The sequence below is a fragment of the Sceloporus occidentalis genome, unplaced genomic scaffold (assembly GCF_023333645.1).
Source record: "Sceloporus occidentalis isolate IW3139 unplaced genomic scaffold, rSceOcc1.0.p SCAF_84, whole genome shotgun sequence".
Taxonomy (NCBI): Eukaryota; Metazoa; Chordata; class Lepidosauria; order Squamata; family Phrynosomatidae; genus Sceloporus; species Sceloporus occidentalis.
The window spans coordinates 1037384-1052500 of NW_028317064.1; the positions used below are offsets into that span (position 1 = coordinate 1037384).

General features: G+C 45.8%; 1 protein-coding gene across 1 annotated transcript in view; it reads right to left on the minus strand.

Moving 5' to 3' along the window:
• Positions 1-4207: 4207 nt before the first annotated feature.
• Positions 4208-15117, minus strand: part of LOC149285093 (receptor-type tyrosine-protein phosphatase alpha) — a 17446-nt gene continuing 6536 nt past the window's right edge. Inside the window, exons 10-18 of the mRNA XM_089495818.1 lie at positions 14968-15103; positions 14647-14796; positions 14371-14464; positions 13226-13302; positions 6998-7132; positions 6619-6744; positions 5607-5758; positions 5302-5437; positions 4208-4282 (exon numbers count right to left, since the gene is read on the minus strand). Coding sequence (XP_089351944.1) covers positions 4208-4282; positions 5302-5437; positions 5607-5758; positions 6619-6744; positions 6998-7132; positions 13226-13302; positions 14371-14464; positions 14647-14796; positions 14968-15103 — 1081 coding nt within the window. The remainder of the gene's footprint in view (positions 4283-5301; positions 5438-5606; positions 5759-6618; positions 6745-6997; positions 7133-13225; positions 13303-14370; positions 14465-14646; positions 14797-14967; positions 15104-15117) is intronic.

The window sequence follows — 15117 nt, forward strand, 5'->3', positions numbered from 1 at the left end:
GCCATAAATTACGAAGCCCAACTTTTGAGGGACTGAGGAAGGTTCAGCTGCATTGGTTGGAGGTCCGTATCTGATCCACAAGTGGTTAGTAGGTTTGGTTGGAGGTCCATATCTGATCCACAAGTGGTTAGTAGGTTTGGTTGGAGGTCCATATCTGATCCACAAGTGGTTAGTAGGTTTGGTTGGAGGTCCATATCTGATCCACAAGTGGTTAGTAGGTTTGGTTGGAGGTCCATATCTGATCCAGAAGTGGTTAGTAGCATTGGTTGGACGACCATATCTGATCCAGAAGCTATGGATTAACAGAACCTATGGCCGTTTACAACCTTTTTCTCTCTGGATCCAAGAACTTTGCTAGGTCAGAAAGCACAATTACCAATGGTCCAAATAGGCAAGGAGACATTCAACGCCCTAACGGCAAGCTTCAGTAGGCTGGACACATAATAGGGCGTTAGGCAGATAAGCCGATACATTGTAATTCCCTAGTTCTCTTTCACAAGATAATATATTAACGTGTTTGCTCAGTAACACGTTACCGGCTCATCCACGCCAAAGGGGCTTAGAGATGTCCGCTTTTTATTCTCCATTTCTAAAATGGGATATCAGAGCCTTGTTTAAGTTGATTGCACATCAATACTCGGCCACGGTTTTATTTATATCTCTCTGTTTGCACGCCGTGACCTGGTAAGCCTGGTTCTAAGATAATGGATTTCTCGTGAAGTCTTGTCAATGCCCCCCCCCCCCCCAGTCTGAGTCAGGAAATCTCCTCTTTGGTCAGATCGATTATTCTCGTAAATTGTAACCCTTTTCGGAAACTCGGGGAATGATGGTGCAACACACGTGAAGTCACATTAACCGACGCTGAACCCGGGATTTAAACATCAATATCGATTTGACAGCGACTCGCAAAGCCAGAGGGGGGGGGCGGAGGGGCCGACAGCGAACGGCTATATTCAGTTTGGATCCCGCCGCGTATTTCTAGAAACTTTACTTAAAAAAACAAAAAAACGAAACAAAAAAAAAAAATAAAAAAAAAATAGGCACTGAAATATATATATATACACTCAGTTTCCACGGTAATCATTAACCCATTCCTGCCTGGAGTTTTCAAAGACATACGGGGTATCTGTCAAATCTTTTTGGGTAACTAAATGCTCATTACAGCGTAAAATGCTATTAGGCTATTGAATCACAGGGAAGCTGAGCTCTAAGGTAAATAAAGCATAAATTAGTGCAATTATTTTGCTTTTCTGAAGTTCTCTCCCTTCTCCGACCGATCAACAATCAGCAACAGGCAAGAGGTCATTTAATGGGGAGGAATAAGCTTGCAGATCATGAGAACGTAACCCACCAAATGGGTTTGTCTTGTGTAATGGGATTTGGAGAATTAGCGATCCAAATTAACATTATAGTCTTTAATGGCAGGATTAAAAAGAGGCAATTTTGTAGTTTAATAGATTTATTAACATTTCTGACATTTCGGCCCCAGTCTCAATACTGTACATTTTTTTTTTTTTAAATTCTCTCTTAAAAAGGACCTCCTGAATCCTCCCACCAGCGGTAATGGACGAGGAGCCGAGGACGCTTGGGACATTATGATTATGTGGCCTTTACATGCGCAATCGACCCGAGCAGCTTCTTCTACTTTCCCATTCGTAATAAAAAAAAAAACAAGTGACGTTAGGAAAATTTACCACTTGGGTGACTGCAACACCCACAGAACATCAAAGAATTGGTAAATAAACCACGATTTGTAAGAAATTCCTGGTTCCTGACCATGAAGGCAGAGAACGGACTCCTTCTCTCCACCTCCCTCTCTTCTTTCTTCATTGCTCCCTGTGTGTTACACTTTGTATCCTTTTTTCTTTTTCTTTTTTTTTTTTTAAACAATTAAAGAAAAGGGCCTTTGTACGGGAGTCGCTCATATAAACTTAACCTAATACTTCAAAATACAAGAAATTTAGAAGTACATGAAAAAGTTATGAACGAGCCTGAAATGACTTATTTGCAATTCAGAAAAAAAACACAGCCCACGACCGTTCAAAAGTTTGGGGTCACTCATCTGCAGTATTTGCAAATTTTTAGGGTAAATTATAACGCGCACATGTACTCCGCGAGGGATTTCACCTCTCATACAAATCCATTACTTCACTCCAGCCACAACAGTCATTTACAACATTAACCCCGGCTGCGCTGGATTTCTGATCCACTTCATTTTAATTTACCAAAATTTGCTTTTCATTCAACAACAAGGACATTTCTAAGTGACCCCAAACTTTTGAACTTTGCAATTGTCATCTCTTATCTGATTCTCTGGGGGGGGGGGGGGGAGGACAGCATCAGTTTTGCGTCTTGTGTTCTAATCATATTGGACCAACAATAAGCAAATTCCTTAACCCTTAAAATATATATATCCAGGTACGTCCGAATTTATTTTTAGGGGAGAAATCTCTTTTTCAGCACTATTATGGTTTACAGTGAATTACATAATAGGGCGATTTATCTGCCGCGGTTCGGCATCTTTGACTTTTCTTACAATGTAACGGACCTCAGAGCTATAAGGTAGCATATCGACCGGACGTGGAAGAAGTCAAGGACCCTGCAGGTCTGTCCAGAACGGTCGACGACATATAATCCTAAACTCTGTTGGTTTAGATCGTGTGGGTAGATGAGCTACGGACAAAATAGGAGGCAGGTCAGGGTCAGATAAGCTCTGGGGGTTAGCCGGTCTAGGAAGGTGTCGGGTAATGTGCCGCTCCCACCTCCCCATTACGCTGATCCAAAAACGCTCCGTAAGATGACGACCCCCCCCCCCCAAACCAGCCCCCCAGGCCTATAACCTTTCCAGAATCCAGAAAATGGATTTATTCAAAAGGCAAACCATTGGCAGCGACTGAATTATTAACAATCGGATTCACTGGATTATTCCCCGCAGCGCAGAGTATGAAAGCGAGCGCCGAGCGCCCAAACCCTGCTTATAAATAAATATTTATACCAGTAAAGTTTTGTCTAATGCTTCGTTATTTTGGGCGACCTCCGTAAATCCCGAAACACAAGGACAGATGGGGCCACAATCCCAATACTACAGATACGGCACCACGGGAAGCAGACATGTTACCCATTAATAGACATGCGCCTCGATTTTTGGGTCCGCCCATTGTAGATTTATGCTCCGCCTACTAAGTTTTTTCTTTTTAAATATATATATATATTTATATTTGTGTATGTATGTATATGTAACGCGTACTGGAGAGGGCAAGTATGTTAATCCAGACCTAAAGCAAGACCACAGCCAGAATGAAGAGCTTTGTTGCCGTATCAGCAGAAAAGGCTTCTTTAAGGTTTAGCTTGGAATACAGAAATACGACAGGCGAGTTTAATAGCACTTGCTTCACGTGCCTTCAGAATTCATAGGGATTATCCATTACAAAATATTCCGCTAGAATGTTATAAAAGTCGCTTTTCACCATGGGAACCAACGCAACGGTCGGTGGAGATATTCCATTGGTTGATGTGAAACGGCCACTTCAAACAGAGCACCAGAATCGGGCTTTGAATGGGTTAAATAGCACCTTCACCCAAGAGCCTAGTAACAGGTACTGCGACGTGGCACTAATCACCAAGCGGCTCCCTTTAAGACGTGACTACCGGGACCACCGCCACCAGGACCACCGCCTGCAGCTCGGAGCGTCTGGACTCCGTGTCGGAAAAATTGCAAAACTAACTTTTTTTTTTTCCTTTTTCATACAAAAATCTGATATACTTTCTATTTATATATTTATTTACAAAATAAAAATCACTGGAGCAAGAGCCGTCGTCGTCACGGTAACCCTACGGCGCCGACCGCTCTTTAAGAGATATCTAGAACGTGGTCCGGAACAGCTTTATACTCCCCGTTACAAATGGAGAAGAGGGAATTGCAAAGTATATGAGAGGGAGATGGTTTTAAAAACAAATTAATCCAAACATCAAGCTATTTTATCCAAATAATAATAATAATAATACAATAAAACGGGGGGGGGGGGGGAAATAAAAAAAATATGTCTACCTGCACTAATCACTTTGCTACATATAAAATCTCCGGCTAATATAAAGCACATTGTACCAATCCTCTAAAACAGTTAAGATATATACACTGATCTAGATATATTAACAAATAGAATATTACAAAATATTAAAGGCCACGGTCGCGTCCTTTCCCCGGGGTTCATTTGAAGTTGGCGTAGTCCGAGAAGGCGTCAATGTATTCTTGCACCACTCTGTAGCAGAACTCATACTGCTCCTGCGCGTCACAGAGAAAAGGGGGTTACTTTTTCTTCATTAAGACCAAAAAGTGACGTTTTTAACGTTTTTTATACCTGCGTTTTTCATTAAAGAAGCCATAATGTCTTCATGTTGGGCTCGTTCCCCGGAGGTGTTGGGTGCCCGCATGGTGTGTCCCAACTGGTATTGAGATTATTGTACATATCGTTGTAGCCCCAGGCGGCCACTAGTCCTTTCACCCTTAAGACTATGTTATAGGAGGTAGATTGGCACCAACCTTCAGGCGACCGGGTGAAACTATGACCAATGAGGATTTGTAAAGTGGTGGGGCAATCAAGAATAATTCCTGCCCGGGGTGCCATCAGGCAAGAGCAAAATGTAGCCGATCTGGTTTTATGCCAAGCCTCAGAGTGGCCATGCTCTTGGTCAATCTACACACATCTTCTAAGGTTGGCAACCAGATGCCAAGTTGTACACGATGCCATCTACTGAAGGCTTCACTAATAAGTTGACCCATAGGGCCATACCGATAGCTGCCGTTTTTGAACGACCCCTAGGTTTTTGCACTGATGATTGGGGAAGGGGCACCGAAACGTCCTGCTCTGCTAGGCGGCAATATCTAAAACCCAAAGGGCGAACATCAATGGATTAAGACGTAGAGTCACAGAAGCTTTCAAGACCTCAGAAGAAGTCCCTCCTTACTCACGAAGGTCCTGATAGCTTCTATGACTTCATCTTTATTGACTTTGGTGCATGAAACGTTCATTGGCCATCAGCGTGACTGGGATCCTATCGACTGGGTCTACGGGATATCATTGAGCTTAATGAACAATACATTACTTCGCTATCTCAGCAGGTGAAACGGATCCGTAGAGATGCCAAAATGACACGCTACACCCCAAGGAGAACGTCTGCGGGCCAAATCTTGGTGGACCAACTTCCATTGCTTTGGGAAAACAACTTTTCTTATCCCACACCCAACCCATGGGGTCAAGTTCTGCCCTTTCACGAAGAACGTAAAAATCAGGTCACACTTACCAAGGTTTGGACCATATGTGGCCTCTGTAACCTCAGGCTTTTTACGGTTTGAAAGACGTCCAGGATTCCTTCCGCCTTCACTCTCTCCAGCACTGTGCTAAGAGCGCAGAACGTTCCCGTCCGCCCGGCTCCCGCGCTGCGAAACGGACAAAAACGGGGGGCAATCATAAGGCGAGCTTCCCTACTACCCGATGCACAAAAGCAAGGATATCCAGGTCCTCCAAGACCATAGAGTTGTCTGCGAAGGAACTGGAGGTTGACCCCTTGGACCAAACGTGTCCATCACCTTGGAGCGTTCGACTCACCTGCAGTGTACGGTAATGGGGTGATTGCCAGACTGCTGTTGCTGCTTTTGTACGGCAGCGATGATATTAATCATTCCTTTCCCGTCCGTGGGAATCCCGACTTCTGGCCAGCCGTGGAAGTGGAACTGTCTGATTTGGCGGGCTTTGTTTTCCTGCACGAGGCAAGGAGGAGAAAGTATTCCTGTTACTTGAGAACGTCTGAGAATAGGAATAAAGCAACCACGGACCTCCCCACGTTGATCCACGTGCATCCACGTGAAACCACTGATCACAAGAGACCCTTATTTATATAACACGTCTGAATTTTATTAACGATGCTCTCCACAACGTCTAGAAAACCCATAAAATTCATGGAAATGGACACTAAGCCAAAGATTTTAAGAACATGGCCGATCATTCCCTTACAGCAAATGCTTGAAAGCTTTTAGCTCGAGCCAATGCCATGCTAGCCCCCGATGGCCTAATCAAGGTAAATAAGATGAGGTCTACGTATAACGGGGGGATTATCATGCCACTGAACAGTGATACTCTCTAAAGTTGTCTGAAGAAGGCTCCTTAAGATAGTGGAATTGATGGCCCAGTGGCCCGGGCGACCAGTGGCCCGGGCGACCAGTGGCCCAACCAGGACGGCAGGAGAAGCACCAGCAATATGGGGGGGGGGGCGGCCATGGTGGGGCTCCCTGCCCATTTATACCTACGTCAGACCCTCCTTCATAGTGGAAAGTAATGGAGGTCTATGGCTGGTACAGACCGCTGCGTAGTTGCTCCTTTGTGGTCAGTGTGCAGCTAGATGCTGGGCTCTGAGATATGATGTCATGTACCAGTGCATGACAACATTAAACCGCACACACACCAGGAAGGATGGATCACTACGGGAGAGGATTTTGCCCCCGTCTGAGCAAATCTCTGCCGTGTCCTTTAGACGTCCACTTCCAGACTCTGGTGGCTGTGGAAAGTACGCCTAAGACCACCGGGGGTACCTTGAAGAGCAGCGCCAGTCCTTGGTTCTTACCCTTGTGTTGGTCACCAGTAAATCTCGAACGGTGTAGCTTTCACACTCCTCTTCCTTCTTCAGTTCTATAGTGATGTCGCCAAAGGATACGGTGCCTTCAGAGGGCCAATACTGGGCACATTTTTCCTATTAAAGATAAAATAAAACAGAAAAGTGCGTATTACGACGCAGTCGTTCAGAAATGTAACCGTCTCTTGCGATTACAACTGAATGGTATGACAGCAAAGCCCGAATCGGGATGACTAAGTGACGCCGGCACTTTAAGGCCAGAGGCGCCACTTATGGGGCACTGTTGGCCATCACCCCAACGAGACGTGGCCAGTGCGTCGGACGGCGGCTCCAGGACACAATAAGCTGGTAGCGATAAAGGTGGATTTACCTGTCCCCTTTCTTCCAGTTCTGTTAACATGACAATCGAACAAGATTTCCACTCCCAGATCATCCGCCAGAAGTCTTCGATGGTGTGATGCAAAGGGCCCTGGCTGGCGATGTAAGAATCCTTCTGCCGATAACCCTACAAACAGATTTACAGCTTAATACGGTGACCCCAACCCCGAGACCTGTACCGGAATAACACCCCTATTATATATTCACAAATATCCTTTTTACGGTTAAGGCGAGATCGCCGCGGACAGACGGAAGGGTAGAGAAATGTCCAATTCATTCAGGCTCTTTCCTAGACATTCACACACAGTGCTTTATCACAATGTTGTGAATGAATAGAATAAGAATTTGGAGAATGAGGGATTTTTGGGGGTTTTGAATATTTAAAACGCATTGATATAGAAAAGGAAAAAGTATATAAAATATATCAATGTATAAGAAATCTAAATATAGATATATATTACTCTGTAGAATGAATGCACCATCATTAATATAATTTTATCTATACATATACACACACGTGATTTTCCTTTCATGAAAGTATCAATAAAAATGTTAAAAAAATGGATTTTACAGATTTATATACACATCTATATATATATATTTTTTTTAAATTGAATAAAGCATATTCCAGTACGGATATGAGATATCATAGCAGATTCTAGTAATCTAGTTTTCTGTAAGGAAGGGTGGGCTGGCCCCGTATAATGTATAATTATATAACAGAGCAGAAGAATTTGAGTCTCCTGCAAACTCTCCAGTTAGGGATTACATATAAGCAGCAAAAGAACAAAACACCAGGGGTTTAGTACCGGTGCGCAGGGATGCCGCGGTGTCTCGATTTATTGTTAACATCACAGATATTCAGCTGTTTTCCGTTTTAAGTTGTAGTTTTTACCCCGTAATATAAATGTTGTCAGGCAGCTGCACATCAGCCATTCTCGCTCTGTTATCTGAGCCCCGATCTACTAAACACCCCGACTCCTTATTATACTGCCTGTGGGAAACAATAGAATGACTCAGTCTTAATCACACAGACTCTCTGACTAATGAAACGTTACGGTGGAACAGACTTCATTAGCGTAAAGCAGCAACTCAGGGTGGTGGTTGAGCTTTAAAAATTTTTTTTTTTTTTTTTAAAAAGTAACCCAAAATATGGCAGATAAAAGGAGATAATGGAACAAAAGGAGGTTTCTGTAAATACCGACCGACGTTACTGTATACAGCGCTGGGGGGTTATATCACTGTATACAGCGCTGGGGGGATATATTACTGTATACAGCGCTGGGGGGTTATATCACCGTATACAGCGCTGGGGGTTATATTACTGTATACAGTGCTAGGGGGTTATATTACTGTATACAGCGCTGGGGGTTATATTACTGTATACAGCGCTGGGGGTTATATTACTGTATACAGCGCTGGGGGTTATATTACTGTATACAGCGCTAGGGGGTTATTACTGTATACAGCGCTGGGGGTTATATCACTGTATACAGCGCTTGGGGGTTATATCACTGTATACAGCGCTGGGGGTTATATCACTGTATACAGCGCTGGGGGTTATATTACTGTATACAGCGCTGGGGGTTATATCACTGTATACAGCGCTGGGGGTTATATCACTGTATACAGCGCTGGGGGTTATATCACTGTATACAGCGCTGGGGGGGTGTTACTGTATACAGCGCTGGGGGGGGTGTTACTGTATACAGCGCTGGGGGGGTGTTACTGTATACAGCGCTGGGGGGGTGTTACTGTATACAGCACTGGGGGGGTGTTACTGTATACAGCACTGGGGGGGTGTTACTGTATACAGCACTGGGGGGGTGTTACTGTATACAGCACTGGGGGGGGGGGTGTTACTGTAGACCACCTGGGCATATCTGCCGAGTCCTTCCCATGGGAAATCTCCTTTAAATTTAAAACGTAGCCCAAACCGGTACTGATGTAATAAGGAAGCCAGGTATTGCCCTCGTTAGACGATGCGCTTCGCAGGGGGCCGTCCGGCTTCAGCAATAAGACGCTAAGGGTGGGGGGAGATAATTCTGTATATACCGACGTATTGCACACATACATACACATATATATATTTAAAACGGATGCCCTTTAAGAAACGGACCCGCAATAAGCTCCACGACGAATGTCTCTTCTATGAAGACCAAGAAAGGAACTTTCTGTCGGAGCGTTTAATATAGAAATGATTTCCCTTGTGGGGCTCGGGAGTTAAGGGGTCTCCAGCGCTGAGCCAGAACTTCTAGAAAAGAGAAGAGAGCGAAACGCGAGGGGTCTCTGAATTAACACCGGCCCCGGGAACGTCTTAACCAAAAAACGTCAATCACAGCCCAACGTGCGAGGAGGAAAAAAAGCTTCGACGGAATGAAATCGGTGGAATTTACAGTAAACTTCCGTCTGGACGAGTGAGAAAAAGGCCGATATTTTGTTTTCAGTAAAAATTAGAAGAAAAAGCTTTGAAGATATTTAATCCTGCTTTACCTGCGCATGGACACATGGCCACCCGTGACGCCAGAACCGCTGGGGGGAGGGGGGGCTTTTTGAGGGTCCACAAAAAAAAAAACAAAACCCCTTTGAATCCTCCGATCACTTTGAGAAAATATCCATGTTTAAGGTTTTTATAATACGCCCTGCGAAGCATTAACTTCTCGGTAATTCTCGCCAAAGGTATCAATAATATGGATATATGAACCAAGACGCATATACATTATACATATATACACACACACACTATATATACACACACATACACACTATATATATATATATATATATATATATATATATATATATATATACACACACACATACACACTATATATATATATATATACACATATACATATACACACACACACACAATATACCGTATTTTTCGCTCTATAAGACGCACCTAGATTTTAGAGGAGAAAAAAAAGGAAAAAATATTTTGAGCTAAAAAATGGGCTATAAAAAAAGGACATCATCCTCCCGTCATGCCTGCACAGAAAAAAGCTGGTCAGACATGATGGGAAGTATAGTTGGACTACAAGCGCCGTACTGCGCATGCGCCGGCGCCATACGTGACACGGCGCTTGCGTCAAATCCCCCCGTCCTCTCCATCCAGTCCGCCCTTAGCCGTCGCAACGGACCAGAGAAGAGGAGAGGCGGCGACAGAGGCGGCGGTCTCCAGATGAAGACCTCCCCTGGACGGCGAAGCGAGACAGAGACTGTCTGGGACACTTTTGGTGAGTACCGTATTGGCTCGGATATAGGCCGCCCCCGTATATAGGCCGCACCCTAAAAGTTTGGTGCTTTTTTAAAGAAAAAGTTTTTTTCTTTAAAAAAGCACCAAAAAACATACTGCCACTCTGCCCCCCCCGCCCCCCGAGATACGCTGCCACTGTCCTCCCTCCCCGAGATACGCTGCCACTGTCCTCCTCCCCGAGATACGCTGCCACTGTCCTCCCTCCCCGAGATACGCTGCCACTGTCCTCCCTCCCCGAGATATGCTGCCACTGTCCTCCCTCCCCGAGATACGCTGCCACTGTCCTCCCTCCCCGAGATACGCTGCCACTGTCCTCCCTCCCCGAGATACGCTGCCACTGTCCTCCCTCCCCGAGATACGCTGCCACTGTCCTCCCTCCCCGAGATACGCTACCACTGTCCCCCTCTGCCCCCCCCCTCCCCAACTTACCGGAGCAGACTCCCGGGTGTCTTGCGGGGCCGGCGGGGGACATCTACGCAATACAACTTCCGGTGCGGCACATCCGGCACCGGAAGTTGTATTGCGTAGACGTCCCCCGCCGACCCCGCAAGACACCCGGGAGTCTGCTCCGGTAAATCCGCGGGGGGTGCAGAGGTAAAACGCATCCGCACGATGCGCTTAGACAACCTCCCGTGCCGCCCCCCCCCCCCCGTGGGAAGTGCTGGCAGGGGAGGCTGTCTGAGCGTATCGGGGAGTAGGATGCGGGTCCCCTGCACCGCTGCGGGGGATCTGTATCCTAACCCCGCTGCCTGCCCGGCGCCCGGGACTGCATGTCCCGGGCGTCGGGCGCTAGACCCCGAATATAGGCCGCACCCCCACTTTAAAGTCTTAAAGTGGGGGAAAAAAGTGCGGCCTATATTCGAGCCAATACGGTATATCGTTGCCCCCCCCCCCCCCCGCCTGCATCTTCGCTCCATAAGACGCGGCTGATTTTTCATCCTACTTTGGGAGGAAAAAAACTGCGTCTTATGGAGCGAAAAATACGGTATATATATATATATACACATATACACACACACACACATTATATATATATACACATATACACACACACACACATTATATATATATATACACATATATACACACACACACATTATATATATATATACACATATATACACACACACACATTATATATATATATACACATATATACACACACACACATTATATATATATATACACATATATACACACACACATTATATATATATATATCAAAAACTCCAACACGCGGCATACAGATTTTAACAAAAACACTGCAGATTTGGTTAAAAGGAGACACGAAGCCCCTTTGCTTACAGAGCAGGGGACCAGCAGCGCCCTCTAGTGTCCAGATCCTGACACGGCTCTTTAATGACGGCAGATGGGTCGCGGTGACCGTACGGGATGCCGAGGAGCGCAGGGGGCCGAATGCCAAGTCCCTAAGGCAGCTACCAACCAACGAAGAGGTCTTCTGCATCCATGTCTCATCACGTTAATAATCCAAATGTCTATTGGCCGTCACTTGAACCTGACTGCTTTCCCACTGAGGCAGCAGCCAATCACAAGTAGGATAGCAAAATGATTGGCTTCTGCTACTCCCATTGGCTAGAATGAGAACTCTACGTAGCAGGAGTAGGAAGCATACCGAGGCATGCTTGGGCTTTCAGCAGAGGTGGCCGCGGGAGGAGCTAAAAAAAAAAGTCTGATAACTCGGGAATGCCTGCACCTATTGGCATGCAGTAAAACGCTCTGGGGCTTTAACATTTGGCGCTTATAAAGACGATTAGTCGGTTCCTTAAAGGAAGGGTATAATGTCTTGCTGAGAGTCAAGAGTTTGGCTGCAGTAAGCAGTAAATTGTGAGTTTCCTCTGAACGAATACGAGGAACAATCGCTGGCGTAATCCAGATTTATACCTAAAATTAAAGCCAACGCTAGAAAAATCCAGAGCAACCCCAAAGAGAAACAGATTTAACCCTTCGCTGTCAAAGCAACCAAAGGAAACGGACGCCCTCAAAGATTCCACATCTGATGAAAGCGGCATCAATTCCGTTTACCTTAAGGCCAGTTAGCATTTTTTTTTTTTAAATATGATTTCCAGTATTAAAAGTCTAAATATTACAAAAAAAAGCAAACCCCCCCCCCACACACACACTTCTACACGAGCCGGAGGGTATCGGCCGAGAAGCAAACCGCGCCATTCCGGACGTCACCCGGAGAAAATGATTCTAACGCCATGAAAGCAATCAGCGCCCGGCCCCAAAAATCCGGGCCCCGGGAGCAGCTTATTCATTTATTGTATTATTTCCCGTGAGATTCTCGAAATATCTTGATTTTAAGAAGCATAGTCAGGAAGTTTGCCTTTTTTGAAGTTTTCCGATGGATGAGTAACAGTTAATTGGGATTATTCACCCCGAGTGACATCACGTAAGTGGGTCTTCTGTGTGATATCATAAGAATAAAACAGGGCGCCAGAACGAGACCTGGGAACTCTTTGGGTTTGATGAGGTAAGGAGCTGTTTGCCCGGGTCTCTGGATTAAAATCATCGTTCTCTGGCCATGCCCGGCCCCTGCCCAATTCTACTCCAACTCTCAGCCAATTGGAGTTAACCCCACCCTTGACTAACCACAACCCTGCCTTGAACACTAAGTATTTTTTGTTTTCTCTGTGTCTGGATCCTCCGCTCGTGGCTTTTATCTCTGGGTGTAGGGGAGGGGTGTTTAGCTCTGCCTAGTTTCTACTCCATCTCCGCCTGCTGCCTACACAAGCAGTTTAGCAGATAGTTCTGCCTCCCGGACCTGGCCCCGCCCACTCCCGCCTCTGAGGAGCTTCCCAGGTCAGTTAAGCACCACCAAGTTCTTCAACAAGCACAGCTTACAGCGCTAACACGAAGCCCATCTAATCCATGCAAAAAAAAGGAGGATATCAGACCAAAGCTGCAGTCTGCGTCATGAGATGATTTAAAGGAACCTACGTCGATAAAGGAGGCATTGACGTAGTCTGTATTCTCCTCTCCTCGTTTCACCGGGATGATTACTCTGTTAAACTCATCTGGAAGAAGAAAAAAGCAAAAGCAAAAGGACAAAGTCATTAACATGAAGCGTGTTACTCATGGCTGATGAAACGCGATATTTATATCTGAATTCCATTTCCCCAACAAGCTCTTGGGGGGAGAAAAGGGCAGATTAAAACGACCGAGAAAAGAGAATTACCATCAACTACGTTACTAAAAAAGAATAGTACTTTATTCGCCAGGCGATCCCCCTTTACAAAGACTTTGCAGTCGAAACGTTGGGGGTCTCCACGTGTCATTGCTTTATTTAATGTCACTCTCCTTATTGTTTGGAGGTTTTATCCGTTGGCTGTGAATAAAGTACTATTTTTAATAAGACAGTTAATGGCAACCCCCCCGCCGCCCTTCTCTATATCAGATAAAACGAGCCGAACGTTTCTTATCTGCCAACATATTTAGTGTTCTGGGGTCTGCTCTAAGATGAAACGCCACAAGCCCTCTGAAAGCCATCCCCTGACACGAGGGGGTTCAGGGGTCTCCCCTTTTTTTGAAATCCAATAAGAAAGCGGCGCATGTTAACTAGAGATTCTTTTTTAGTCTCCAGTGATGTCACCTTTAACTAGCAGGTAACCCTAAAGACTTTTTGAGGCTCTTTTTCTCCTCTGATTACTGCAAGACCTGTATGACACGGTCTACTGTTCTGCTATAACGGCCCCTGCCGGCTCAGAGCCAGGAACGCCGGCACCCGGGGGAGTCTAGGTCATCATCCAACTCTCTGCAGGGGCGCTAAGCCTTAGAGCCAGGACGTTCTATGCCATCCTCTGCCACAAAAGTACCAGTCCTGGAGTCCAGCACAGCACAGCACGTCCTTTGTGCCGACGGCCACTTTATATCACGCCTCCCCAAAAGGAGCTGTTTTGAGTTTAAATTCACACTTTTCCACACATCAGCTGACCCAAGTCTGATAAAATCGATGGTCTTTCACCCTTCGTGGTAATCCTAACCATCACCGCGTGGTTACAAATCCATACCGTGGCCTCGGGTACGTGTTAAGCCACATATCCCTCTAACATGCGCGAGAAGACATCTGGCTACTAAGGGCTTACATGGAATGATCTGCAGGACGCGGTTCTTCTTCATGTTGGCCGGCAGGTTCCCCGTCCTCATCTTATCATTCTGAATCTTGATAGAGGTCAGTTTCTGAATCGGGAAGACAAAAAAAGAAACCCATCGCTAGGCAAAGCATAACATTAACCCTTTAACTCTGCGCGGGATGTAAATAATCCCGAGAAGCACCACTAGGGGGCAGCGTTTACTGGCACTGGGGGGGGGGGGGGCGCAGGGGATTTCTATAGGTTACCCCTGGAACATATAGGTTGTACCTTGAATTCCTCCTCGAGGCCGTTGCCGCTGTTGCCGGGAATTTTATTATACAGTTTCTGTAGATGGGTTTCCAGAGACGTGACCTCCAGCTCCGTGTCCCCATACAGGTAATGCTCCAGCAGCGCTTGGTAGATGAACACGTACTGCATCTGAACGGGATAGAAAACGGGGCAAATTCCACAGATTTCAATCAAGATCGGCCGTACAATTATATAAAAGTTTGCGTCGTCTTCCTCGAGCGTTAGCACGTGAAGAAGGGACCTCTGAGGTCTTGCGTGACTCTAGATCTTAGCCTATGAATAGCAATCACGTTTACTTACATCTGTTTGTACCATTTGACAGCGCTGAGCTCTGATCCGACTGACGAACCCATAAACGTCGACTTTCTTCTCCGCGTTCATCATATCCAGCATGGCGTCGATCACCACGAACGTGCCCGTCCTGCCTACGCCGGCACTACGGGGAGGAAA